This window comes from Haliotis cracherodii, unplaced genomic scaffold, assembly GCF_022045235.1.
Source record: "Haliotis cracherodii isolate W230 unplaced genomic scaffold, xgHalCrac1.p SCAF_17, whole genome shotgun sequence".
Taxonomy (NCBI): domain Eukaryota; kingdom Metazoa; phylum Mollusca; class Gastropoda; order Lepetellida; family Haliotidae; genus Haliotis; species Haliotis cracherodii.
In genome coordinates, this window is record NW_027266272.1 from 9,740,815 (window position 1) to 9,768,807 (window position 27,993).

At 38.9% G+C, this 27,993-nt stretch overlaps 1 protein-coding gene across 1 annotated transcript in view; it reads left to right on the forward strand.

Annotated features, from left to right (window-relative positions):
• The window catches only part of LOC139465163 (sodium- and chloride-dependent glycine transporter 1-like), a 50,641-nt gene extending 26,298 nt beyond the window's left edge, over positions 1–24,343 (forward strand). The window contains exons 6-13 of the mRNA XM_071246853.1: positions 3,368–3,471; positions 7,228–7,352; positions 8,087–8,199; positions 8,953–9,081; positions 10,415–10,514; positions 22,679–22,779; positions 23,611–23,781; positions 24,233–24,343. Coding sequence (XP_071102954.1) covers positions 3,368–3,471; positions 7,228–7,352; positions 8,087–8,199; positions 8,953–9,081; positions 10,415–10,514; positions 22,679–22,779; positions 23,611–23,781; positions 24,233–24,343 — 954 coding nt within the window. The remainder of the gene's footprint in view (positions 1–3,367; positions 3,472–7,227; positions 7,353–8,086; positions 8,200–8,952; positions 9,082–10,414; positions 10,515–22,678; positions 22,780–23,610; positions 23,782–24,232) is intronic.
• Positions 24,344–27,993: the final 3,650 nt, after the last annotated feature.

The following is a 27,993-nucleotide window of genomic DNA, read 5'->3' on the forward strand; positions in this document are numbered from 1 at the left end:
GGGTTGCGGCTTAGACATCCGATATCAAACTACCGTATTTCCTCTATTTGACACTATGCCATCTATTAATTTTGTGAGAGCACTTGACTCAGCGTGTATTAGAGACCTGGCTTATATTAGAGACCCAGCGTGTATTAGAGGAAATATAGATATGTTTTACAGTTCATATGGGGATGATCAATCGGCAGCCATTTTCTATGAATCGATATGTAGGCTATCTATGTATTAATACGCACGTTTTTTGTGAAAAGGCTTAATATATTTGAAAAGGGTTTCCGTAGCAAAAAGATAACCTCTTTGTAACCAATCAGAATCAAGCATTCATCAATGTCATAGTAGAATCTTAGATAGAGACGTGTACACTATATCTGGTGGATATTACAGCTTATGCTCACTCAGTTATGAAATTTTTAAGCCTTTTGGACATAGTCTCACACGAAATGAGTCGAATGGGATGCTGATTTTAAACACTGGAGAAAGGGGAGTAACTCTTCTGCCGTACTTCATAGATACAATTGGATTTTTGTCTGGACAAAAAACAATAATAGGGCCCAACGAAACAGTGCATGGAGATAAATTACCCGATTTAGTTCCCTATAAAGAGTTGTGCATCCATCTTGATCAGATGAGTACAGCAGATAATATTCAACTCAAAAGTCCTTCAACTCTGCTAAGAGCTATTCCAGGCAAAGATGAAAAATACTATAGCGGACGAACGGAATCTTTCTCATCATTACAATATAAAAGGTTAAAGCGGGGCCATTATTTCAGTTATCATTATCTCAAAATTTCTGTTTTAGATGTAAAGCATCCACCTGTACATATAGGATACTTGAGTGTAACACTTCATATTATGAATAATGGTTGATTCATCAGGACCTGGAGCGCATAACCTTAGACAATGTTATACAATTGCGCTTTCTGATCTTGAAGACACAGAAGGATTCGGTAAACCCGGTACCAATGGCAAGTTATACGCTTTACATTTACAAGCTAATGTATACAAGTGGAAAGAAATTGTATTCATAGGAGATGTAAGTGATGTTGACGTTAGTAGACTCAATAAAAACACCTCATACAATCTGACTCGCAACGATGATAATAAATGGACTATCGTCGACGAAAAAATCGAGTGGCTACTGAATATCGTCATTGCACCACCATATGTGATGATGGTAAGGGACAACAATTAACTAAGATAATGAATAGTAGGATCATACTCGCGCCTTATATCCCCTCAAAACGAAAAAGTGTGTTAGTGACTCCCCTGCCAGAAAACCCAGGTCATATGTTAATGAGTCGTCCGGCAGTAAAAAAATGTTAGTTTAAATTTGGTTACTGATCGTGAATTCAATGATATAAAACAGAACTTGAGTGCTATACCTAATTCTTCTACACTTATTATTGAAGTCTTGTTTTGGGATGCATCAGTACAAGTAAATGCCTTTGAGATATTACCAGGTCTATCAATTAATGGCTCTAGAAACACGAGCGTCGACGTTGTAGTATTATTTATATGGGAGTATCACCCGTTGCAACCCTTGAGGGGGTCATAGTTAATAAAAGTGAAAGCATTTCTCTCACTAAGATATTTATGCCGCATAATATACATTTAATAAGGTAGATGTATACTCTCAAAACATTAAAGCAAGATCAATTAAAGACTATTATATGATATAATAATATACATTATGGGTTTGTATTCGGCGCTCGATGAAGCATCTGAAAAGATCGATACTGTTGATGGATTTCCATTACATCAAATAAGTGATATATAACATCGAATAGATAAGGAGAGGGAGTTAAGACTTGGATTGTATAAAAGGTGAGGTCAAGTTGTTTTTAACGTTGCGTCCAAGATTATTGCACTTATATAGCGACGTGCATGCACGTGTGTGTGTGTGGCTGCTTGTACTACTCCTGACTGATGCCGATTTATAGTGCTAGCTCACTGAGATACCATGCCACAGTTTAACATGAATACCTCACTCAGACACAGTATACTGACTCCGAGCCGACCAGTCCTGGTTTTAGCCCCCTTAATGCCGAGCGACAGACAGGGTAACAACAAGTACCATCTTTTAACGTCTTTTGGTTTGATGCGGCCGAGGATCGAACACCGGACCTTCCGCTCTCTGGGCGGACACTCTACCACCAGACCAAGTATCGCAGAGCTGTTTATACTCTGGATGGAGTTGACACTGTGCTTGTAACAGCTGGCATGGGACTCGGTGTAGCCGGTGTTGGTTAGGACTGGCAAGAATAGCAATAAAATTTATTTCATGTAAATTGAAAAAGAAAGCGTTAAAAACATGAAAATATTCGGATTCTCGCCAAAGCGAAGTTGAACAGCATTGAGGATCATATTTCAACAGCACTGGCTGATTGCAAGATATCCGAAGAGGAATTTCGTTTACTTTTGTCAAAACTAACCAAATACAACGCAATGAAGCAGGCGATTCGATCAAATTCTCGTAAGACCAGTGGTTTTAGCGAAGACGAGAAAAAAAAGTTCACAGAACAGGGGGGACAACAAGCGTGTCAATTAGTCCGCACCAAAACCAAAGAACTGGTTGGAGATTAAAAATAGATTTTTTACTATCCTTGGATCACATTTAAATGAATGCTTCCATTAGTAAAAATGTTAAAGGCTATTGTAAATTTTATCCATTATTAATTAATATTGATGGTTCTTTTAATACGAATTATCACGATTGTTGAATCGCATCATCATTTTTGCATAAAAAAATCCCTCTGTAGTAGTGGTATAGGTATATAAATCTGGCTCCAGTGAAAATGGTCCAGAAACATCATTGTTTATACTACTCATATAACGACCTGTGTTATTCATGAACACCCCCGGTTACACAGATATGCGCCCCCGCAATTTACATCATGGTGCAAATGATATCAATTATGTTTCATAAGAGCTTGAAAAAGTCTTTAGCAACCCATGCGACTGAACGGGATATGGTGATCAGGTTCGCTGACTTGGTTGATGCATGTTATTGTATCCAGTGAGTGAGTATGATTTTATGCCTCTTCCAGCAATATTTCAGCAAGATCACGGCGGCGGACACTAGAAATGGGCTTCACACATTGTACCCATGTCGGGAATCGAGCCCGGGTCTTCAGCGTGACGAGCGAATGCTTAAACCATTAGGCTACCCGACCGCAACTGTCATCGTATCCAAATAGCGTAGATCGATGCTCATGTCAATGACTGCATTGTCAGGTCAAGACTCGATTATTTACAGACTGCCGTCACATTGCTGGAATATTGCTAAGTGCGGTGTTAAACAACAAACAAACAAACATCATACTCCTAATTAACACTGTACAAACAGATATGTTTCTGTTGTTACAGGTGTGGATTCAGTCGTGTAGTTTCGCCCTGTCTTCCATGGGTATATCTATGGGGTGCATCGTCACTTTGTCTGGACACAACAGAATGGATAACAACTGCTTCAGGTATAGTTTACGTCTATCAGCCGCTCCATCATCTATTGTCCCTCTACCTAGAATTTGAAATATGCTCTAGTCGATTTTGTATCGCCACAAATACTTTGCATATTGTAGTAAGCATTACTTGTATTGTGTAACCTAAGTAGTATAAAATTAATACCTATTCCACCTTCTGTGGAAGGTGACTATGAATATTCATGAGCCTGTTGTTATGCCAATAGAAATGCATGACGTCACAATGAGAACGGAATCATTATGCATGAATATTAAGAATGTGAAGAATGCGGCCTTTGTTAAAATATCTTAGCCAAGGAATTCTTTAAGAATGCCAACTATTTGGAATGTATTGGGGTAGATTCCTTCAGGTGTATACTAGAATGATCATCAGCAAATGGATTGTCACCCTTTTTTGAAAGAATGTGGACATGTGTTAACACCCTTCTCTGCTTAGCGTAGCCTATCTCGCTTCACCTTAATAAAACAGAACCAATCATATTGATGTTAATTTTAGACATGATGCCAAAAGGTTATCTAACTAATCAACCCCCTTTCACCCTTCCACAGCCAATGAATTTAAAACCTATTTCTAGATTAAATGCAAGAGTATATTCGTTTCTCCTTCCATTTTCAACAGGGGGCACTGGTGGCCCAATCGTCTGAGGCGCCGCAATTCACTGTCAATTGGGCATGCCAGAAATTTATGATTGTAGGTTTGAATACCAGTTCGTTCGGATTATGTTTCTAGGTTTGTGAGCACAATACACGTGCTTGTGGGTTCACCGAAGTGGTAAAGGTCTGAGACCTGCATCACTTCGGGCTTCCCTCCCACATGAAGCTGACGCTGCATGATATAACTGGCACATCATGAAGCCAGTCATGAAAGACATTCTATATCGATATGACAGAGGAAGAAAGTGACTCTGAATCTGATAATGCTGGTGATGAAAGGAGTGACCAAGACAAGCAATAGGAGAAAAACATTTCTTTAATTGTTGTACCTTGTTAGTCTTCATAAGTTGTGACTGACACACCGTTCTCTCAAACTTTTACAACACATATCACCAACCAACTTTAAAACATATTAGTTTCAACACATGTTCTTTGAATAAAACTACTTTTATTATGTAACGCACATTTGTTTGTTTGTTATGTATATCTTTCCATTTGCACGTTATATTAAAAAATATAAAGATTATTCAAAGGTGTGAAAAAGTATGCCGCAGGGATATTTAAAAACGAAAATTTACAAAATGTAGAAACATTTTTTTCAACACGGTCACAACTTCATTATAGAGAATGTGTTTCAGATAAACTATTCAGAGAGACATTCTACCATTTCTATTCATTCAAGCTAAGTGAATAGTTTACATCGAAACAATTTTCAAAATGATAAAACATTTTTTCAACACGGGTGATCCACATCATGAACAAGTCTCCCAAAGTGGCAGCCTATATTGAGACACGGTTCAGGAATACCAGAGGTATTGTTCCCATCTAGCCGGATGTCGGATGGGGTCCCACACTATTTTCAGAGTAGATACTAACGAATTATCTCTAAACAGGGTACTGTAACTTAAACATAGGTTACCGTGAGGGGGACGGTTATTTCTATTAGACCATTTACGGTGGTATATCACAATATAGGGTAGAGGCGAATAGATTGAAGATAGTAAACTTAAACATACTATCCACAAGTCAGACAAGTTCTAAATTAAAAGTCATGTGGAATAAGCGATACATGCTATACGGAAGATATATGTTTTGTGAATTTCAACAGGATTTGGAAAACACCATCGGTGAAATTATAACTTTATGTAATGTGTACCAACAACTTGTATAATTTATGTTTTCACGTGTAAAGTTTTCATAGTTTATTCGTGTAAACATTGCTACAAATCTGTGCGCGCTATATTAAATGACATGTAGGTTTTTATTGATGTACGTAGTCTTTAGTCTTTTCATCGTCTTTAGTCCATTGTTGATAGGCATTAACTAAACATAAAATTTAAATTGATGGCTGAGATCATGCAGACAATGTCCGTTTATTCATTTTTTGTTCATTCATGGACCTGATTGTGCACAGATGAAAGGTTTCAGGCGTAACATAATTTTCCATTCGCCCTGAGAGAGCGTTATACCTTTTGTTGTTGGTTTCTCATTCAGAAACTGCCTCACGTCAAGTACCGTGCGAATTTCGCTACGATAAAAAAGACAGCTCACGTAGAATAGGATAAGACAAACTGTGTGTTGAAGCACTGTGAAGAAGCGTTGATAGACTGTAGACTGAGGATTGGTACTGGAGTGGCTTTTAAACATAGTATATTTCATTGCACGAAAGACACTGTCATATGTGTACTTCAAAACGATAAAACCTTTTCTACCTCGGTGATTGAATATATACTTGATGGCCCAACCGCTGTACAGCATGTGCGTTCAAGCAATTTACAACGGTGAACAAGCTGATTTATTCATGAAGAGTATGAAAAAATATTCTGAAACTGTTCATGTATCCTTAATAAGAACTTTGGATGTTTCATTTCTACCTAGGTTTTTACAACATACACACATTCATTTATCATATGTTCGGTGAATAATATGTCATGTGAACTACAGAGTCGGGTTCAGAGCTTAGATAGGGAACATAGGGTATATGAGCGAAGGAGATTTTTCAGAGTTTTCTGACTTTTTACAACGAAATATATCACGGGGTGAAAAAGTTTTATAAAACTATACTATTTTTTATTCATTTGTTCGTGTGAAAATGATTGATGGTATTTATTGAATGAGATTTTTTCCATCCCAAAATGAAAAGTTCGTCTGTATTTTGTAAGCAAAAACAAAACATAGATTTCCTAGCAGTCGGATGTGGTGATGAAATGGTAAATGAGAAAATTCTCCTCTTTGTCTCGATGGCGCCATTCTAAGTATTCATTGAGTAGTTATATCATGAGATTGAGGACTGTTTTATTCTTTTAAGATAGGGTGACATTTCATTTGATGATGATAATTCTACTATGTATCTGAAGGTATCTACCCTGACTACATTTCAATAGCTTCAATGATATTCCTACGACATTTCACACTTTTTTATGAAAGGGTGAAATTCCATTTGATGACAATCATTCTAGCATGTATCTGAAGGAATCTACCCAGGCAATATTTCCAAATAGCATCACCGGTATTCCTAGAGAATGCCAAATTTCTTCACGAAAGGGTGACATTCCATTTGCTGATGATCATTCTAGTATACATCTGAAGGAATCTACCCCGACTACATTCCAAATAGTTGGCATTCCTTAAGAAATCCGCGGCTAAGACATTTTAACAAAGTCCGCATTCTTCACATTCTTAACATTCATGCATAGGACTCCGTCCTCATTGTGACGTCATGCATGTCTATTAGCATAACACTAGGCTCATGAATATTCATAGTCACCTTCCACAGAAGGTGGGATAGGTATAAATTTTATACTACCTACCTACAATTGACCACGCCTAGAAATGAATGAATAAGAAATACATTTCTATAAAGATTAGCTTCGGTGGTGATTTAAAAACTCTGCTTATCCAATCAAAATAGAGTATTTGCCATAATTATGGCATATTTAGAAATTAACCAACAAACTACGGAGATTAACTGCCCCGTGGTGTTTGACCCGAGGGTCCCCAAAATGCATATGTTAATGTTAATGTTAATAAGCGTTTACATTCAATCTCGTCCCCATTATTGTTATAATATATTGTTCATGTATTGATTTATAGGGATTCGATAATAATTTGCCTCAGCGATTCTTTCTCCAACCTTTTCTTCGGCTTTGCATTCTTTGCTGTCGTTGGTCACGTGGCCTTCCAACGTGGAGTAGCTGTGGATACGTTTGAATCTTCTGGTAAGTACATGGCTAATACAGTAAGAAATGTTATTTTGCATTTGAAACTTGATGATGACTATGAATATTGTTCATATGAATTGGTGGGTAATCGGGAAATACAGTTGGCTGCCTTAGGTTTCTTAGAATCCTATTACTGTGGGTTTGAATACAAGCTCCGACCTGATTTTGATTCTTGGTTTGCCGACCCGTGAAGATCTGGGGTAGAATAGGTCTTCAGAAACCCATGCTTGTCCCAATGTCAACAACCTCGGATTAAGGCAGCAAAAATTATCACTATAAACCTCGTGACGTAACGCCATCCTATTCATTTTACGGGGACTTCTTTTTTTACAATAATCTTCTGACAGATACTTTTTCCAGAATGCCCCTCTGTCCCAGGTATTTTTTTTTATAGAAAGTCCCTCTGTCGCACATATTCATTTTGCGGTTGAATGAAGTAAAATCAAACGAAACATTAAACTTATCCTTAAGTGGGATCGAACCTGCAATCTTCGGGATTACAGCCTACTATAACAACTGGGCATCTGAGGCGCTGTCAAACCACAATGCGGTTAAGATTATCCATGTACACAGAAATATTTTACGTCCGTTTCCGAAGGTGTTTTGAAAGTGTGAGGTATACAGAAAAGTATTGATTAAAACCTCCTTCTTGGTCTTGACCACAAATGTAGGCCCGAGCAACGGGAAATGTGGTTTTCAGGATCAACTGATTGTTGGCTATTGTGTTTCAGGGTATGACCTTGCCTTCATCGTCTACCCCGACGTCCTGTCGACCCTCCCTCTGCCGCAGCTATGGTCGGTGTTGACCTTTTTGACCTTGATGTTGTTGGCTGTCGATTCTATGGTAGCGAGAAAATCTGATTCATTCACAATCAACTAATAACTACGCTAAAACCATTTGAGAACAAGACACTACAGTTAAGTACGCTTATAACGAACTCCAAGGGACTACTAATTTTAGTTCGTTATAACCGTAGTTCGTTTTGAGCATATATACAGCATAACTACAGCAAATAGTCGGGACCAAAACAGTAAGTTCGTTATATCCGTTAGTTCGTTATAAGCGTGTTCGTTATAACCGTAGTTTACTGTACTTAGAAAATATGAAGAAGCAGTGTACTCATTACAAAATAAATAAAAAAAACAGAACTATATGATGCAAAGCTTGCAGCCAGAGGTCTAAGAAGAATGGTTAAATGGTTGATAAACATATGTAAACGGTTTCACAGTGAATTATACCTGTTGGTGAACGAATCTAAAGCGAGTGTATTTCATAATTCTCTTAGCCTCAAATCAAAGGTATTGCTAGAAGCGGCATAAAACCATACTCACTCACTCACTCACTCACTCTAATCAAAGGAAGTTACTGGTGACACAGTGGTCCAAGGCGCCACACTCTGTTCCATGTAATGTTCCACTTTTTGTGGGTTCGAATCCCCAGTATGAACCTCGGCCTTGTAGCACCATACCATGCTCGTTTAATACAGCAGTGTGGCACATGCCTTTAAAAAAGCCCCACTTTGAGGGTTCTAACTTAGACGCGGTAACTATTCAACTGCAAAGACTGGCACGTGGTGAAACATGTGCATCTATTCAGGTACCGTGTGTGGAAATAGTCATCGCTGCCTTGGAGGATATGTTTCCCCAACTGATGAAGCGACACTGGCTCACCATCGGTGCTGTGCTCCTCAGTCTCTTCCTGTTTGGTCTGATATATACGTCACAGGTAACGATGAACACATCTTTTTTTTATTGCAGCGGAAACATTGAATATGCAATGTGGGTCTGATATATATATTCCAGGGTACAGATGAACATGTCTTTGTTAACATTACGTTATGATGATTTATAGTTAGACCCTTTCATCAACACATGGGCAGTTTTTAGGGTCAGACTCGAGACATTAATATTTTTGTGATTATCAGATGAACCTGCCAATAATCTTACAACTGCTTCAAGTAAAATTTTCTTATGGATCTACCATTTGATAATTCGGTGTGTGTGTGTGTGTGTGTGTGTGTGTGTGTGTGTGTGTGCGCGTGCGTGTGTGTGTGTGATATTGTATTGAGATGAGATAATCTTTCAGCTGCAGCTAGAATACCAGATATTGTTTTATTAATATTATGAGATTGAAATCTTGTTTTTTTAAGGTATGAACCTTCATTATTTGTTTTTCAATAATTTTCAGGCACAACTTTTGTTGTTGATAAAATCCGAACATACAACATAATATCCGTTATTTGTTAAAATAAAGTAAAAGATATGATTTAATCCTCACAAAGAAAATCGGCAAAGTTTTGTGACATACGGTTGTAAAAGATATATCAATAGGGTACAATGAGTTTGTGTAATGGGGGTTTGTTACATGAAATACAATACATATCAACGAGAAGAATAACAACTAACTAGCTAAGAGTGACTGTCGTGACGAAAGGATCCTACCGCTTAATGTTTGCATGAACGTTAAACTCCATTTCATCTGACTTCATCTTTAAAACAAAAAAGACATAGTGTGGTGTGACAGTAGACTTATGTGACAATGAAATGAATGAGAGCGTTGGCAGTGGCCGCGGAAGTTACCACCCTTTGGTTTCTAAAAGAACTTCCAAGCCTTCTACTACCTAACGTGTCTGATTTTCTTTCCCAGCGTAGACGTACCAGCTACGAACACTTTTTACAGATTCAAGAATTCATGGGGAATTTTTTATTTCAAGACATTCAACAGTGACTCATTCTGGACATATGTTATTGGGTCTGTTAATTAATGCTGCTTCGAATTCCACGTTTTTGAACCATTGCATTTTATTTTGTGATTGAAAACCTAAAAGTGCGTCTTTCAAAATAATTTGTCAAATATTCATTGATCTTGTGCGGCTGATTTCACAATTCATTTCTGTACAAATTGATTTCTGGGTTAGCCTTTGCGTTTCAATCTGGAAATCATCTCATAACAATAGGTACGACTTAATCATTTCATAGATAATTGTTATTTCAGCTTTAGAAATCTCTGAGATCTTCTTCAATGAATATTCTGACATTATGTAATCAACACATTGAAGGGTGGTATATTCGTGGTGACGCTGGTTGACTGGTACACATTCTTCCCATCAACGGCCGTGTTTGGCATCCTTGAGTGCATCGTTGTGGGCTGGTGCTATGGTAAGAGTGCATCAACATTGTAACTTGCCACCTGTCTTCTAGAATAGTTGCTTCACACGCTGCACCATATGCATGGCCTTAACTTTGTATTTCGAACTTTCATTCTGTTTTGCACTTCATTTTTTATTGTGACACAAACACTCTTAAACATTTGACGTCATAAACTAGTACGATGTTCAACTTATGAGTACAAAACGTACCTCATGCAGCTGATGCCAAATGCGTTTATTTTCAAATAAGTAACCAACTATTAATATCACTCAAAGACCTCCATTCCAAACCAGAGACAGACTGTCAACGTCGACACACCATACACTCTCTCCAGCCGTCTCTTCCTATGTGTCCTGGCCAGTCCATTTTATTGACATTTTTGGGAAAGGCAAAGCAGAGCATACTGACAATGTTCCATTCACATGTGAGACGAAGGATGTCGGATGACAAAAAAAAGAAATTTAGTGAGACAGACTCAAGACTAAGTGTTTATTACATAACAAAGCAATTATTATTAAGCCAGGGCACATTTCCCTATTACACTTGGACATAGTTCCATGGTTATCTTTAAAACACCAAGAGACATATTCCAGAGTTTAGTAGCTACAAATTCCCGATGGTCATCTCGAGGATGACACAGGGTATGGTTCCGAATTTTGTGAAGGACATGTTCATAATCAGGAACGACCAATGTCAACAAACAATTACTTTGAGAGAAAGTCAATATTCTAACATTTCTTCAAGAGAGATGTGTCCATCAGTTACTATTTGCAATTATATATGTATGCTAGCCATAATAAGGACACGTGGATGACTTACATTTCAGGAACCAAGAGGCTTCACGAGGACGCCCTTACCATGTGGGGAAAGAGGATACCTCGGGCTATGGTCATAAGTTTCAAGTTTGTGTGCCCCCTTTTTCTAGTTGTAAGTAGTTAAAACCATCATGCCTACTGAAACGTCAATACTCGCAATTGTTAGGCAAAGTACAATATTGTCATTTAACAATCAATTTTTGATATGTGAGTGAGTGAGTGAGTGAGTGAGTGAGTGAGTGTGTGACATTTAACAAATAATAGCGATAAAACCCTTTCCATATTCATAAGAAATCTCTGCTAAAAGTCGACTGTACGATTACGACTATACCATGAGCATGTGCTTATGAATCACTATCAAATAGTAATAATATTAGGGTTTTACGAAAAGTTGAGCGTATCGTGCCCCACCAGTGGCACTTGTAACAAACACATGCAAAGTCAAGTCAATTGTTCACCTGACAAAAACAGCATTGAATCTGGTTCTTTCTGAGATTGTACAAAGTCAAGCAAATCCTTGAGTTTTTGAGAATCCACATGTGCTAATTCCACTTGTCTCTTTGAATATGAATTCTGTGAATATAAAGAAAGTCCTCCCTTGATTGTATTAAGAACTATTGTTAATCGTTGAGACAGGGATTTGGTGGTGTATTTGCTGGACCCAGCTATATATCTCTCTTTGTACGGAAAAGCGGCGTTAAACCCAACTCACTCACTCACTCTTTGTACGGATTTTTATGAACATTTGGAATCCAGTACAAAAGAGGAAAGACATGTCTTCAGGTTTTAGTGAGTGAGTGAGTTGGGTTTAACGCCGCTTTTAACAGTATTCCAGTTATATCGCGGCGTGTCAGCTTAATGTTGGAGGAAGCCCGAAGTGATGCAGGCCTCGGACTTTTACCACTTCGGTGAAACCCACGAGCACGGGTATGGTGCTGACAAACCTAGAAACATAATCGGGGAGAACCGGGACTCGAACCCACAATCATAGGTTTCTGGCGTGCCCAAGGGACGCAACTCTGCACAGCGAATCACGCACTGACTTAACCCACTCTGAAAAATATTCAACAGTTTCCTCTTCTCTTTTGCCCCGTTTATTGGCATATACTTTGACAGCATCCATAATGATTTTATGTTGTGATCCCAATTTGTAGGAGGCTGGTCACGATATTTTGGTCCGTATTTGAATATGATGACATGCATCAACTAAGTCAGCGAGCCTGACCACCCGATCCTGTTAGTCGCCTCTTGGGACAAGAATTGGTGGCTGATGTACTGTGAGAAAAATGGCCTACAGGTTGGAAGCATTATGCTGAGTCTTGGCAGCCACAAGTAGTGGAATTTACATCATGAGGTGCCAAGTCCAGATTCTGCAACACTTCCCTATAATTGAACATTATTCCAACAAAAAAAAACACGAACCTAATCACTACCCACAATGCAAATGTCAATCAGGTACCATGCAGCCTTTTCCACATATTTCTTTTGTCCCACCCAACAGCCTTTAATTAATTGAGACTGAACTTTACTTTTGTTTACAGTCAGGCCGCAATCAGCGGCATCAGAGGTACAAAATTATTTCAACAACATAATACATATAAATATGGAATAGATGCAAAAACATCTTCGACTGATATTATTATCACATGATACACAGTCAATCAAGTCACCAAGCCTATCGTATCGATCTATCTGGTGAGAAGCTCAGGTTGCGTGGGACCCATTATACCTGTAATCCAACAGGGTTCGATCCTCATCCTATGTTTCTTGGTGAGGTGCATTGCTGAAGCAGAGTAAAATATTGGTGATGACCGCACACGAGTTTCGGTTACTAGGCTCATACAAAAGGCTTAAGATACTAAGGACTGTGTGCGCAGGCGAGGGCATGTGTGTACGTTATACTCCAACTGTTTTACCAGGTGATCTGCTGCTACTCCTATTCCTACCGACCCCCGAAATACGGCGACTACATCTACCCCACCTGGGCGACAGCCGTTGGATGGCTCATATCCGTTTCGTCACTCCTGCCGTTGCCGACTGTTTTCATCTGGACGGTTTACAACTCACAAGGGGCAACAATGAAAGAGGTAAACACAAATGAAACACTCGAATCTTATATAATTATTTTCTGGTTGAAATGATAGCGCAGTTCACGTCATGTCAGTCATATTGGTTAATATATGCTACGTGTATTACATGATGAATGATAAATCAGAGAGGAAACAAAATCATGTAACCACTTTGAATAACTTACTGAAAGCCTCGACTATATAATGGGGGACGGGTGGCCAAGTCATGTAGGTCGCCGCGATTTACTGTGCAGAGTTGAGTCCCTTGTGCACGCCAGAAACCTATGAATGTGGGTTCGAATCCCGGTTCGCCCCGATTATTGTTTTTAGGTTTGTCAGCACCATACCCGTGCTCATGGGTTTCACCGAAGTGGTAAACGCTTGCGACCTGTGGGTTTTTCTCCCACAATAAGCTGACACGCCGTGATATAACTGGAATACTGTTAAAAGCGGCGTTAAACCCAACTCACTCACTCGATTATATAAACATTTGGTTGGGACGAACTTAAGAGAGTTTCATATACCTGCCCTGACACATTTCAGAAATTGAAGAAATCTCTCGTACCGAATGAAAACTGGAGACGATCAGCGCCAGAGGGAGATTGTACTGAAGTCTTACAACCAATGGGAAACCTTGGGCCAAACATCGCATAATCGAAATGAATACACCTAGATGCTAGAATATTTTAAAATAGATCTGTCCTCTTTCTGCATTCATAGGCATGAGTATTCAGCATGTCACATCTATGTTATCTGCCTCCTGGGAAATGGTATTGTTCCTGTCATTAGTGTGAGAAGTGTGGCTTTTATGGGAATACTTTAATCAGGATCACTATAATCTGTCAGACTTTTATTTCCTAGTCTGTTGTTTAACGGCACCGCACAACAATATTTCAGCCATATGACGGCGGTCTTTAAATGATCAAGTGATTGATATCATGAGCATCGATCACGCATTTGCGATACGATGACATGAACAACCAAGTCAGCAAACCCGACCAGCCGTTCCCGTTAGTTGCCTCTTGCAACAAACATAGTCGCCCCTTACTACAACCCCTAGCGAACCCGGTGTAGGCAAGGATGTGTCCTCAGCATCCCATTGTTGGTCGTAAACGGCGACCGAATTGGGCAACCCGTTTGCCGACGGTTGCGTGCATATGTCGGGAGTCCGGTGGTTGCGGGCACTGGTCCCAGGTGTAGTGTTACTTTGCCCAATACACCACTTCAATCCTTACTTTGCCTAGACGGGTGGTAGGATGGGCCCGGTCCTATCAATCGGCTGGTCATGCCAAACCCTGTGCATCAATATTGTGTTGCACCAGTTTGTGAAACCATTGAAATTATTTGTCCAAATGTTGTAATGATTTGTTTTTTACCTTGACCAAATGATTTGTAGTTGAATTTGATATGTATATTGTCTTCAAGTATTTAATTTGCCTAGAGTCCATTGCCCAGAAGGCGGTGGCTCATGGGCCAATCTGGTGGAAAAGTTGATCTTTTAATTTTTCTGCTTGAGTATATCATCCCGGTATCCTTGGTGCTGCAAGTTGGAGATCCACTTTTTATTAGTATCGTCTTTATGACACTCCAGGGTACTTAAACATTTACTTGATTCCTGTTCAGAAAAACTATCAAATATATTTGATAATATCTGGACAACGGGAATTTTTCCTTCGTGATGGCGGAATGTTGTTATCATTCCAATACCAAAACCTGGCCGGGACCACCCTGATCCTTCAGATTCCAATATCGCTTTCTAGGCATGGAAAGAATGGTCAATAACAGAGTAATATGGCACTTAGAAACAAATAATCTTAAAACAAATAGTCAATGCGATTTTAGAAAAAGTAGAAATACCATTGACAATTTGGTTAGATTAGAATCATTGTGAAATATACTATTATCAATAAACACACTGTATCTATATTTTTCGATTTAGAAAAAGCGTTCGACACGACCTGGAAACATGGAGTTTTAAAGGATCTTCATGAGATGGGGTTGAGCGTTTGCCTAATTTAATATCACAGGTTTTAACAGATAGGCATTTCCAGGTACGTGTGGGATCCACCTTGTCTGATTTTTACGATCAAGATCATGGTATCCCCCAAGGTAGCATCTATAATATAAATACTTATAGTTTATCTAAAGTTTTAAATGACTTTGTTGATTGGTCGTTATTCGTTGATGGTTTTGATATATCGATATATGTCAAGGCAAAAATATGCACACGATTGAGAGACAGTTGCAGCTTTTCTCAATAAAATAAATGAATGGTCTCAATATAACGGCTTTATGTTTTCTAAATCTAGATCTAATTGTATCTGTCGTAAAAATAACAACATTGTGACCAAGACTTCCATCAAACTCGTATTCCCATGAAAGTAGTAAAACAAGCCAAATTCCTAGGTATAATTGTTTATCAGCATCTTGCCTTTTTATACTGTTTCCAGTTCCAAGTGGGGAGGGGACCAGTCAACCCTTCTGCACGTGTACAGATCACTCATTAGGTCTAAACTCGACCATGGCTCCATCATCTATGGTGGAACGTGTAAAAGGAAACTTAAACTTTTTGTCTACCATCAAGGACTAAGATTCTGTCTTTGTTCTTTCCAAACCTCTCCAATTGACAGTACATTGAGGCCGATGAGCAATCTCTTAAACAGCGCCGAATATAATATTTTTTAACAATACATAACCAAATTATATTCAAATGAATGAAATCCCACTTACAACTGTATTTTTGATTCCCTTTATGAGGATCTTTTCAATAAGAAATCAGTACTTATTCCACCCCTAGGCATCTTTAAATTCTGCTGCATTTATTGAACTCGAAAATATATCTCCTTTCCGACTGCTTTCTTCTCCACCTTGGCAATTGGTAGTCATGCTAGCTGACTTGGTTGATGCATGTCATCGTATCCCAATTGCGTGGATTGATGCTTATGATGTCAATCACTGGATTGTCTGGTCCAGACTCGATTATTTATAGACCGCCGTCATATAGCTGGAATATTGCTGTGTGCGGCGTTAAACATCAAACCAACCAACCAAACCAACTAACAAGATATGTTTGCAAAACCATGGAACAAATTGTAAATAATCGATTGGTGTGTTATTTTGAAATCAACAATCTCATCACGAACATTCAATGTGGTTTCCGTCAAAATAGAAGTAACATTGACCATCTGGTTCGTTTAGAATCTTTTGTTAAATATGCCAGTGTAAATAAACAACATGCAGTATCCATCTCTTTTTTTTAGAAAAAGCGTGTGATACCAAATGGAAGCATGGTAATCTAAAAGATCTACATGATTTGGGGTTAAGAGGCCGTTTGCGTAAATTTATATCCAAGTTTCTAACAGACCGACAATTTCAGTGTTGTGTGGGTCCCATCCTGTCTGACCATTACAATCATGATCAGAGTGTTCCACAAGGCAGCATTTGGTCTGTCTCTCTGTTTAGTATATAGATTTTAAATGATTCCATTGATGGTTCCCTTTTTATGGATGATTTTAATATATCTTCTTGTGGCATATGTATTCATACCATCGAGAGACAGTTGCAGCAATGTCTAACATGTTTGCCAAAAATGGTCTCTTGAGAATGACTTAAAATTGCCCAGAGCAATGACCAATTGCATTCATTTTTGCAGGAAATATAGGCACTAGTAAGACCCTGTCAAGGTGGTAGAGGAAACCAAGTTCCTAGGACTAACTTTCAATCTTCATTTGACTTTTCAGCCACGTATTAATCATCTTAAAACTAAATGCCTGAATGCCCTCGATTTGTTGAAAGTCGTCGCTAATACAAAGTTTGGAGGTGATGAGACAACCCTCCCCTACTTGTATAGGTGTCTGATTCGCTCCAAATTAGACAATGGCTCCACTGTATATGCTGGAGCCTGTTAAGCAAGTTACAAAAACTATATTCATTCACCATCAGGGCCTAATACTATGTCTTGGCGTATATGTTGAAGCTGATGAACCTTCTTGAAGCAACGCCGTATGAAATTATCGCTACAATATATTACCAACTTAGATTCTAGCCCATTAAACCCTGCATACAGATGTGTTTTTCAACCCTTTTACGAAGGACTGTTTCACAGGAAACCTAAGCTGGTCTCAACACAAGGCATTCGGATTAAACCATACATTACAGCTGCTAAATATTGATTTAGATATTATCTCTCCTGTCAGGCTTTTGTCTTCTCTGCCATGGCAGAGGTAAACCCAACATTAACACAACCAAAGAAATCTGTAACAAATCAACCAATTTATCAACAAGAATGTAATCAGTTAAGAAGTTCATATGACACGTATTAAACTATATTTACTGATGGAGCCAAGGATGGTGACGCAGTTGCCAGCGCCACCGACATTAGATCCAGGACCATATTTTCACAACTACCAGATAATATGAATACACAATGTCATTTAGAAAGTGGTCAAATATAACACATGTTCTATTTAAGATAACACTTTCTCAGTAAAGTACAGATTCTCGTACGGGATTCGAACCAACAGTTGCCAGAGTGAGGCACCTAATCGCCAGCACACAAAGACAGCGATCTAACCCACTCAGCTCGTGAAGATGCCATGGTAGAAGTACTTGGGTAAAAAATGCTTTGATCACGATATCACTAATATCCAGGAGCTCAGTTCATTCCTAAGAGACGCACGCACAAGACCAGGGAATAAGGTTGACAGAACAATTACTAAGTAACTAGACGGCAAACTTGTACCACCTCTGTGCACTTCAAACAACAAGTCGTGGTGGTGGCAAAGAATGGTTTCGTTATTAACTCAGTTGAACTACAGAACCGGGCGATCAATAGTTACAGAGTCGAACATAGGAAGACGGCGAAGTCACGTTGACACTACTGGCTGGTCAGTACTCGTCTTTCCTTGTCCCTGGTTTTCCTCTCTTCTACTATGACTGCGCTCCTCCGATGGTTTGCCGGTTCTCCCTTTTTAACACAACCTGCCTGTTTTTAAAGGCAGCTGACCGATCATTATTCTGCTGTTCTGATTAACTTGACATTCGCTATGTCAGCAATTACGATGTTTATAAAAGTACGTCAGCTGACCAATTATACACATGCACAAAAGTTAAGCGCCACCCACCATATTTGTGAGCTGTTACTTTTGGCACTTAATGATGACTATTATAACGAGATGTACAATTGTTTTAAGCCGTATATGCAAGCCTCATGTGATGCAAAAGTTGTCCCAAAGCAAGTTTATCTTGTGTTCCAAAAGACCAGAAATTAAAGGATTAGAAAACATTGAAAAACCTTTTTTGTCATGTAACTGTCATGATATCAGCAGACTATACAGGTGACACATAGACGCCCTAGGGAGTGCAGAGTCTATTGCAAGACAGAAACGTCAGTAACGTGTGTATGATCCACGGACATTGACCACATCTTCAACCCTTCGCCTCATACTCATTACATGTCGTTGAATGCTTCTCTGAGGCAAACGGATCCATTCTTCATGAAGTGCGGCTTCAAGTCAAGCGAGATTTTGAACTGGGGGATCACGATGTCTGATTTTCCGGCCAAGAATGTCCCAGAGATGCTCAATCGGATTAAGATCTAGACTACAGGCCAGCCAAGGAAGAGTGACAATAGCTTCCTGACGCAAATAAGCCAAAACTGCCCGAGATCTGTTGGTCTAGCATTGTCGCCCATGTAAACAGGTCTTGTCTGAAGAGGATGGTTGTCAAAATGAGGGACTACCACTGGACGAAGAACGGCATCTTGGTATTATTGGCCATTCAGGTTTTCACGAATTGTCACCAGCGGAAGTGTGCAGCCGAAGGGAACACAACCCTATATCATGACAGACCCTCCCGCCACATGCTAAGGTCTTCTGGATGTTCCTTGGTGCAAAACGAGTGTTACGTTGCCTCCGTATTCGACCATCAACAGTTCGTAATGGCAAATAGTGTTACAAACTTTGTCAAGCACAAGTAACCACTCGTAACAGAATCGGAGTTAGAACAAGCACAGATACTTCTTGAAGGTAATCTGGTTTCATTAACTTCGCCCGTTACCTACTCAACCACCCCACCTATTATTTACCATCTTACCAACATCATAGACTATCAACCAATCGCCTGCCCATCCTAAGTATTGCCCAAAGTTTCTTGCCTACGAATTTTTAACTTAAATTTAACCTCCTTTCTTATTGTAGGTCTTTTATTAAAATAAGGCCAGCTGATAATACTATTTTACTCTTATGCTCTACCATTTCTTATTCCAAATCTGTTAGGCAACGAATTATTTATCTTATGTAAGGTTAAAGTGTATCCCCCACTAGGTTATATTTGTTATGTGACAGGTTTTATTATTTCACATATTTCATTTTTTTACTACCCCTGTCCCTGTCTACGATTAATATAAAGTGGTGAAGTGGACGTTTAACTTTCAAATTAGTGAGTAAGTGTCGCCCTTAGTTATGTGTTGTTACATATCGACAAAACTTTTAAGGTTGTCCTCTTTGGGTAATTTGGAGAATTTCATTTCTCTTTTTAATTATTTTCTGAATTCCTCGCTGAATTTGCTATTGCTACTAACGGCTGAGAAGTGGTTTGTTAGGTTATTATCCCCTGCCACGACTTTGACTTAGACTGAAAATGGTAGTAATCCTCGTTTCCGGAGCAGATCTTGAGAACCGTACAATATTTCTTCACCAAACTTGGCACATAGATAGGTCTAGTGTTGAACTGGTGCCTTTTGATAGTTTGGGATTTAAAAAAGAAATATTTTCGTGCCTCTGATTCAACGACTTTGACTTAGACTGAAAATGGCAGTAGTACTCGTTTCCGGAGCCGATCTTGAAAACCGTACAATACTTCTTCACAAAACTTGGCACATAGATAGGTCTAGTGGTGAACTGGTGCCTTTTGATAGTTTGGGATTTTTGAAAACATTAATTTTCGAGTTTCCATGGCAACGACTTTGACTTAGACTGAAAATGGTGGTAGTCCTCGTTTCCGGAGCAGATCTTGAAAACCATGCCTTTTGATAGTGTGGGAGTTTTTACGAATGTTTCCTTAGCAAGAGCATAACTCATTTACATATTCTACAGAAACATCTACACAGGGTTGTCTGAGAACTGTTACCATAATAACCTAATTAAGATGTATACCACTTGACAAAGGGACTTTGACAAGGTATATGGTGAATTATTGTGAAAACACAATTTACAAGTGGCACCCGAACCAGCCTACTTCATCACAGTGCATGGTGGTAACATGAACAGTGGCACCTGAACCAGCCTACATCCTCACAGTGGGTGCCAGTAACATGAACAGTGGCACCCGAACCAGCCTATTCCCTCTCAGTGCATGCCGGTAACATGAACAGTGGCACCCGAACCAGCCTATTTCCTCTTAGTGCATGCCGGTAACATGTACAGTTACGTATTCTATCATAAACTGCAGATGGCAAAACAAGACCATTAATAACCTTTTTAGTGTTGCAATTAGGCCATTACTAAAAGGTCCAGTAAACATAAAACACAGGAGCTGATGCATTGCACACAACCCGACATGTCATATTGGCGGGGGATATGAGTATTTCATGCTTGTTTACTTTTTGATAGTTTTTTTAAATGTTAATTGATATGATATGACCAATCCAGCACTGTACATAACCTTGACTATATAAGGGGGAAAGTGCGTGTCTCTCTCGGCTCACATTACATCAAGATAAATGGTTCTTTAAAGATTATTTTTTTTACACTGGATATCCAGTCTAGGGCTTTTTAGGAAGCTTGACCACTGTTGCTGCTGGACGAATGTTATTAACCTTGTCTTTTTGCTATCGCCACTGCTATTGTATTTTATACTGCCATTGTAATTATACTGACATTGAATGTTGGGCTGTCACTCTCTTGTGTACTGCCATTGGAATTGCATCATTTTGTATTCATTAATAAACCTTATTAATTTCATAATGCGATTGTTAATGGTACAACATTTCTTTGTTGTTTGCTTCACACTGAGTTCTTTTGCGTATGGATTTTTGAGTAAAATATTTGGAATTCGACATGTAACACCCCACAAAAATAACTCTGAATTTGTTACTTTAGTGACGTATTGTTCTTAATGCATCAATGTATGACATCAAACAATGTTTTTAGGTATCTCAAAAAGGCACCTATCAGCAAGGTATAACATCATATCTCTCGTCGCTTAATCTACATATTTTAGGGTGGGATATTCGTGGTGACGCTGGTTGACTGGTACACCTTCTTCACATCAACGCTCGTGATTGGCATCCTTGAGTGCATTGCTGTCAGCTGGTGTTATGGTAAGAGCATATCAACCTTGTGGTTTGCCACCTTTAAAAGCGTTGCCATCCACAAAACATTTCATGTTTCTTCAATGTATGATTGTGAAATGAATGCGAATATGAAAACTCCAACCATTTGACGCTATATTCTGCACACGATTGTCAACTTGCAATGTGTACAATAAGTACTTTATACAACTACAGCCAAATGCGTTTATATTAAATCGTACTTCAGACTTCAAGTGAAAGCGACAAAACCATCTCCATAATCATAAGAAAGCACTGCTAAACACAAAATCCACAGTACGTTTCAGACTACAACATAAGAATGTGTCCAAGAATCACGATCAAATAGTGATGATACCCTTCGCCACCGGTGGCACCGTCAGAAACACATGTAAAGGCAAGTCAAATGTTTAGCGGTAAAACTTTTGAATAATTTACTATAGCCTAGATTGCTGTAACCCCGATCAAACAATTCTTGAGAACGAGTGGTATAAAGTGTTCTTTAAATCTTAGTATAGAGCATGGTCGATTGTACCTCTAACCTAGTGAAATGTAGACACCAAAGTCTGGAGCTGCTAGAATACTGTTGGAATGAGGGAAAGTTGACAATTGAAAAGTTGAAAAGTTGAAGTTATCCCTATTTTGATACAAAGTATTGGGTAGCTGACGAGACTGACCTACAGTTCTAAATAAATAATAATAGATTTGCACCTGAGCCTACGACATTCGATCATTTAGATTCAAGACGAAAAGTAATTCTATCACATCAAGGACAAGCTTCCTTCTTCAGGGAAGAATATTCCGCAAACATGTAATCGACTTCAGTGTTATTGTGTTGTCTACGAGGCTGTATATGAATCAGTTAACCACTCTGTGGACACTTGTCGTTGCTTTGCGCTCCTTACCATCATTTCATTTTGTAAAAATATGTATACAAGTCTCGAGATATGTGAATGTTAACTGATGATGGATTATTTCCAGGAACAAAAAGACTCCAGGAAGACGTCCGTGCGATGTGGGGAAAGACAATACCTTGGGTCATGGTCATATCTTTCCAGTTTCTGTGCCCCCTATTTTTAGCTGTACGTAATTGTTGACTACTGATACTTCGATACGTGCATACCACGGATGAATCGTTATGCATCGTACAAGAGTACCATTTTATAGCATGGAAATCCATAAATAACCAAAATGTAGACCTTGGGCCTTTGTCAAATCCTCCAATCTACAAAGCCAAGAGACAACTTGCCAATCCTTCTCCACAGTTCCCTGTTTACGTCATACACTGAGCTGTAGTGAGTGAGTGAGTGAGTGAGTGAGTTGGGTTTAACGCCGCTTTTAACATTATTCCAGTTACATCACGGCGTGTCAGCTTAATGTGGGAGGAAAGCCCGAAGTGATGCAGGTTTAAGACGTTTACCACTTCGGTGAAACCCACGAGCACGGGTATGACAAACCTAGAAACATAATTAGGGCGAACCGGGATTCGAACCCACAATCATAGGTTTCTGGCGTGCCCAAGGGACGCAACGCTGCACAGCGAATCGCGGCGCCTTAGACGACTGGGCCACCCGTGCCCCCAACTGAGCTGTAAGGGCATGATGGAACCATATTCTTATAACAATACTCACACACTCGTTGCTTGTTGATTAGTCAGAAATATGTATGCATGTCATGTAACTTTGACCCTGATATTGGAAACGCCCTCAGACTAACACATACATGTACACGTAACATAGAGTAAGACTCACCACATTATTTGTAGCAAAAGGTGTGATGAATAGATACATCAAGTTCAGGAATAGCGACGAGTTAAGTATGAAGATATCCACACAATTCTTAGGTTTCTAGTTTTAGGACTGAAAAGCATAACCAGACCGTGTTTATGTGTCATACTCTATCTGTTGTACCAGGTGATCTTCTGCTACTCTCTCTACTCCTACCGACCCCCAAAGTACCATGACTACATCTACCCTACCTGGGCAACAGCTGTTGGATGGCTCATAACCTTTGTGACACTCCTGCCATTACCGACTGTTTTCATCTGGACGGTTTACAACACTCCAGGGGCAACTATGAAAGAGGTACACATAGCGTAAACGCTCGAACCTATCTGAATCTCTTGTTCCGCTTGACATGACAATGCAGTAAATGTATTCTGTCAGTTTAGCTTATGTTTGTTTTTGCGTGCTGTGTTAGTAGACTTAGAACAGTTGGCGAGATATGGATCGTGCAGCAGTTATGAATAAAATTAACACTTTGGCAGAACAATTCATGGACTCTTGTAATGTTGATACCAATTAATATTTTGTCAAAAATGCTTTTTAATGTGAACGTTGTTCTAATTACCAAACACATATTTATCTAGAACTACGAGTGTTTTATGCACCTGTCGCACAAACGCGCCATGTCAGGATACATGAGACTCATTTTCTGATCCCATTTTCTTCCCTGAAGGATCGCGTGCTTGTCACATATTACCAACTTTTTATGTATATTTAACCAATATCTTTTGATGACATCGACCCATTTCAGAAATTGAAGAAATCTCTCGAACCAAATGAATACTGGAGACGATCACCGCAGGAGGAAGATGTCACTGATGTGTTACAGCCAATGGCTATACTTCCGGCTTACACCGGCTAACAAGGGAAATGTGTAAAGTCTTGAGAAGCCCAATTATTTGTCTTTAGATCTTTTCTAATAATATATTTCTGCACACATATAATACTCTAGGTTTTGTGTATTGAGAATGTCACAGATCTTTCTGTGTTGACTATATGCTGTGGAAGGGTATTTTCTATAATAATTTAGTATTAAATAGGATATTTAAATATGGTCATACATTTTCTGCATTGTGTGGTCAGCAGTTAGAATCAATGCACTCTGACTAAGACAAAACTGACAATGATAACATTAAACGAACAGCAAGAGGCACAGTATACTTATTACAATTGAATATTATACCACTCGTTATAATGTCGGTATGTATACACCCACCACTGATCGTACATGAAGTTTGTAATGCGTCATGAGGTGTTTCCTGTCTTATCCTGAGAGTGAAGACCTCAAAGAATTAATCTCACTGAAATAGAACTTTAACTTGCTGATACATGTGACACACATACCTTTACTTGTTAAAAGTAAAGGGTCGTATTCCATACTCCTGTCGTGTTCACGATGCTAGGGTTTAAATATGCCATATAGTTTAACGGTACTTACATGGTGAGCAGTATTTCAGTTCTTCCACTTTGATTGTGTTTGAAAACCTAAAGTGTTGCAGGTTAGCACCTTGGCAATACAAGCAAGTTCAGAACAAACTATCCGAGAACGCATATGCTTATTACACACTCAGCAGTACGCACATTACAGCTGACCGCAAGTTGGGTTGTTTCTGTGAGTGAGTGAGAGAGAATGTTTTCAGGTTGTGTTGAACAATATTTTAGTAATATACTGCAGGCGACACCAGAAATTGGTGTCACACGTTGTACCCATGTAGGGAATCTAGTCCGGGATTTTGGTGTGACTAGCGAACGCTTTGACCACTGAGCTACCCTGGGTTGTTTCAAAGGAAGGGGGAGAAGATACACAGCATAACTGAATAGAGGTGAACGTGTAACAAGATGGAAACGAGTTCAACCTGTTGAAGGAAGTTGCACACAGCCAAAAAAGTAAAGGTTTCCGTTTCCGGAAAACTCCCCGAAATCTTCTGGATACCTTCCCACCTTGAAGGTGCATTTTGTTTAATTAAGTATGAACCACATATTAAAATATTTGAAACTTACCAAGAAAATTGAAGATTGCTGAAGATATCCGGAAGGTTTCTGGAAGGTATCCGGATGCAAATTCATGTCTTGTTTCTTGTAAATAATGTTAGCCTGGGGATATCAGATAGCTGTAGTAATATTCAGTGTTATTTTAGTTATATCTATTATAAATATCTCTGGGCATGTACTTTTGGAGAAGACAATATTTCAATTACATATAAATTTCTTTTTCGATGTTAAGCTTATGTAATGAACAAACGTAAGTTCTAGTATGATGATATCCTCAAATTTCATGTGCAGACTTTTAGTTTGTTCTGAATAAAAGTATTAAAGTCATCGACTATGTGCTCACTTGGGCCTTTGGTCTGGGCTATCGAGAAAATAAACCCATTATGATGGCCCAAGTCAGAATGATTTGTAACAATGAAGATATGGCTTATGCTACTCATTGAAAGTAGGTCACTGGGAATTGTTACCACTGTTCATATATGTGTATTTAAATAATATAACAACGACATGCATAATACTTGACAAATATCTCAAGAAATAGACATCTTATTGATAATGGAAAAAACACACTAAATGAATGACCTTCACTACTGCCATGACCTTACACTTCAACCCTCCTTGTGTTATCATTTTTTAGTGTTTGACCTTGAGTAAATTTGACCTTCAACATCAGTGACAAATATTTATTAAAAACATTTTAAAGAGCTATCCAGCACATAAACCTAATATGATGTCCTTTGGTGGAATTCAAAGTAACATTGACAAATAGATGAAAATATAGCCACTGTATGTATAAGAGTTATAAAGACTTCAGCAGATAAGGGAAATATAGAGAAACTTGTAGTATATATAGGTCACGCACGACCTTTTTCCAACTTCGACCACTGCCCTAAGGACGAGTTAGAGTTTTGAGTGTGTCCCTGTGCCACTTGGCTGACAACTTCTCGGTGGGCCTAAAATAACAGGACATTCCTCATCGCTGTCTGCCAATCACCGCTGATATCTGGAGGGGTGCACTTTCTGTTAAGGACACCCTCATCTGGTCCTTCCAGACTGCCGACCTTGAGTTCTTATCCAGGGATCAAGCGGCGCTTCAGTTTCTGCAGAGTTATGTATAAAGATTGTAGCAATCCAAAAAAATTGTTGCCACATGTATTTACAGATAGAGGGCAGCACGTTCACTGGATTTATCATATGTGTATCTTGTTATATACCAAACATTTGAGATATATATTGTTCCATGTTGATGATTGGAACCATAAGTAACTGACATCTCTTAAAAACGTTCCAAGCAACCTATGCTTGCCATACAAGCCAAATTAATAGATCAGGTAGTTAGTAGGCTCATTGATCGCATGTAACCGTACTCCAATGACGTGATATATTGTCAATAACAGTCATCATCGGTTTGTCTGGACCGAGTTCATAACATTAATCACTGGATTGTCTGGTCGAGATTTGAGATTTGTCTATTAACAATCCTTGTCACGTAACCGAACTATTGCTGAATGTGGTGTTAAATGAGTGAGTTGGGTTTAACACTGCTTTTAACAGTATTCCAGTTATATCACAGCGTGTTGGCTTGATGTGGGAAGACAGCCCGTAGTGATGTAGGTCTTACGCACTTACCACCATAATGAAACCGACGAGCATGTGTATGATGCTGACAAATTTAGAAACATAATCGGGGCGAACCCAAGGGATGTAACAGCAAATTGTGGTGCCTTAGACACTTGGGCAATCCGTGCCCAAACAGTGATAAAGAATAAACAAACTGAAGTAATATTTGCAGAATAGCCATATGAACATGATGACCCAAACAAAATATTTATCATTCACTGCTGCTCTTCTCTTGTTTCTCATCGCTTCTCTTCTGTGGTCTTTTTTCTTTCCATAAGTAGCATTCACATTTCAGAAATGTCAAAACTGTACCTGTTGTACATTTGATTCAATTGAAAAGACCCAACTTGAGATTCCTTCTTGGAATTGCCTTTATGAAGTTAATCATGTCAAACATTCAGAGATGAATTATTGCTACATTTTCTTGAAACACAGATTGATACAGTATTTTCTTTTGTTTCTAGACTATTTTTTGTCTGGCTTTTCCACGGCACTGTTTGACACAGGTCTAACCTTGATATGACACATTGTTCAGAACAGATAAGAAGAAGATAATACTTTATTATCCTCAAGGAAATGTGGGTTACATCATAAAAGCACAGAGAAACAAGAAACTGGATCATGATTTAAATCAAATACATGGACACACACATAAACACCACGACAAAACGAAACCCAAACACTAAACAACACAAATTGATAGAAGTGTTTAAAAGGGAAGCATGTGAGGCATAACTGAAAAGGTACCTATGTTCGGTAAATGTGGTAGATCAAGGAAAAATAATACATGGTTTGATTGTTAAGGACACGAATACTGACTAGTACGAAAGACTGACTGTCCCTGTTTGTTTTTATTTTCGTTATGCACTGTCGACGATTAGAAGATAAAAGCTCAAACTT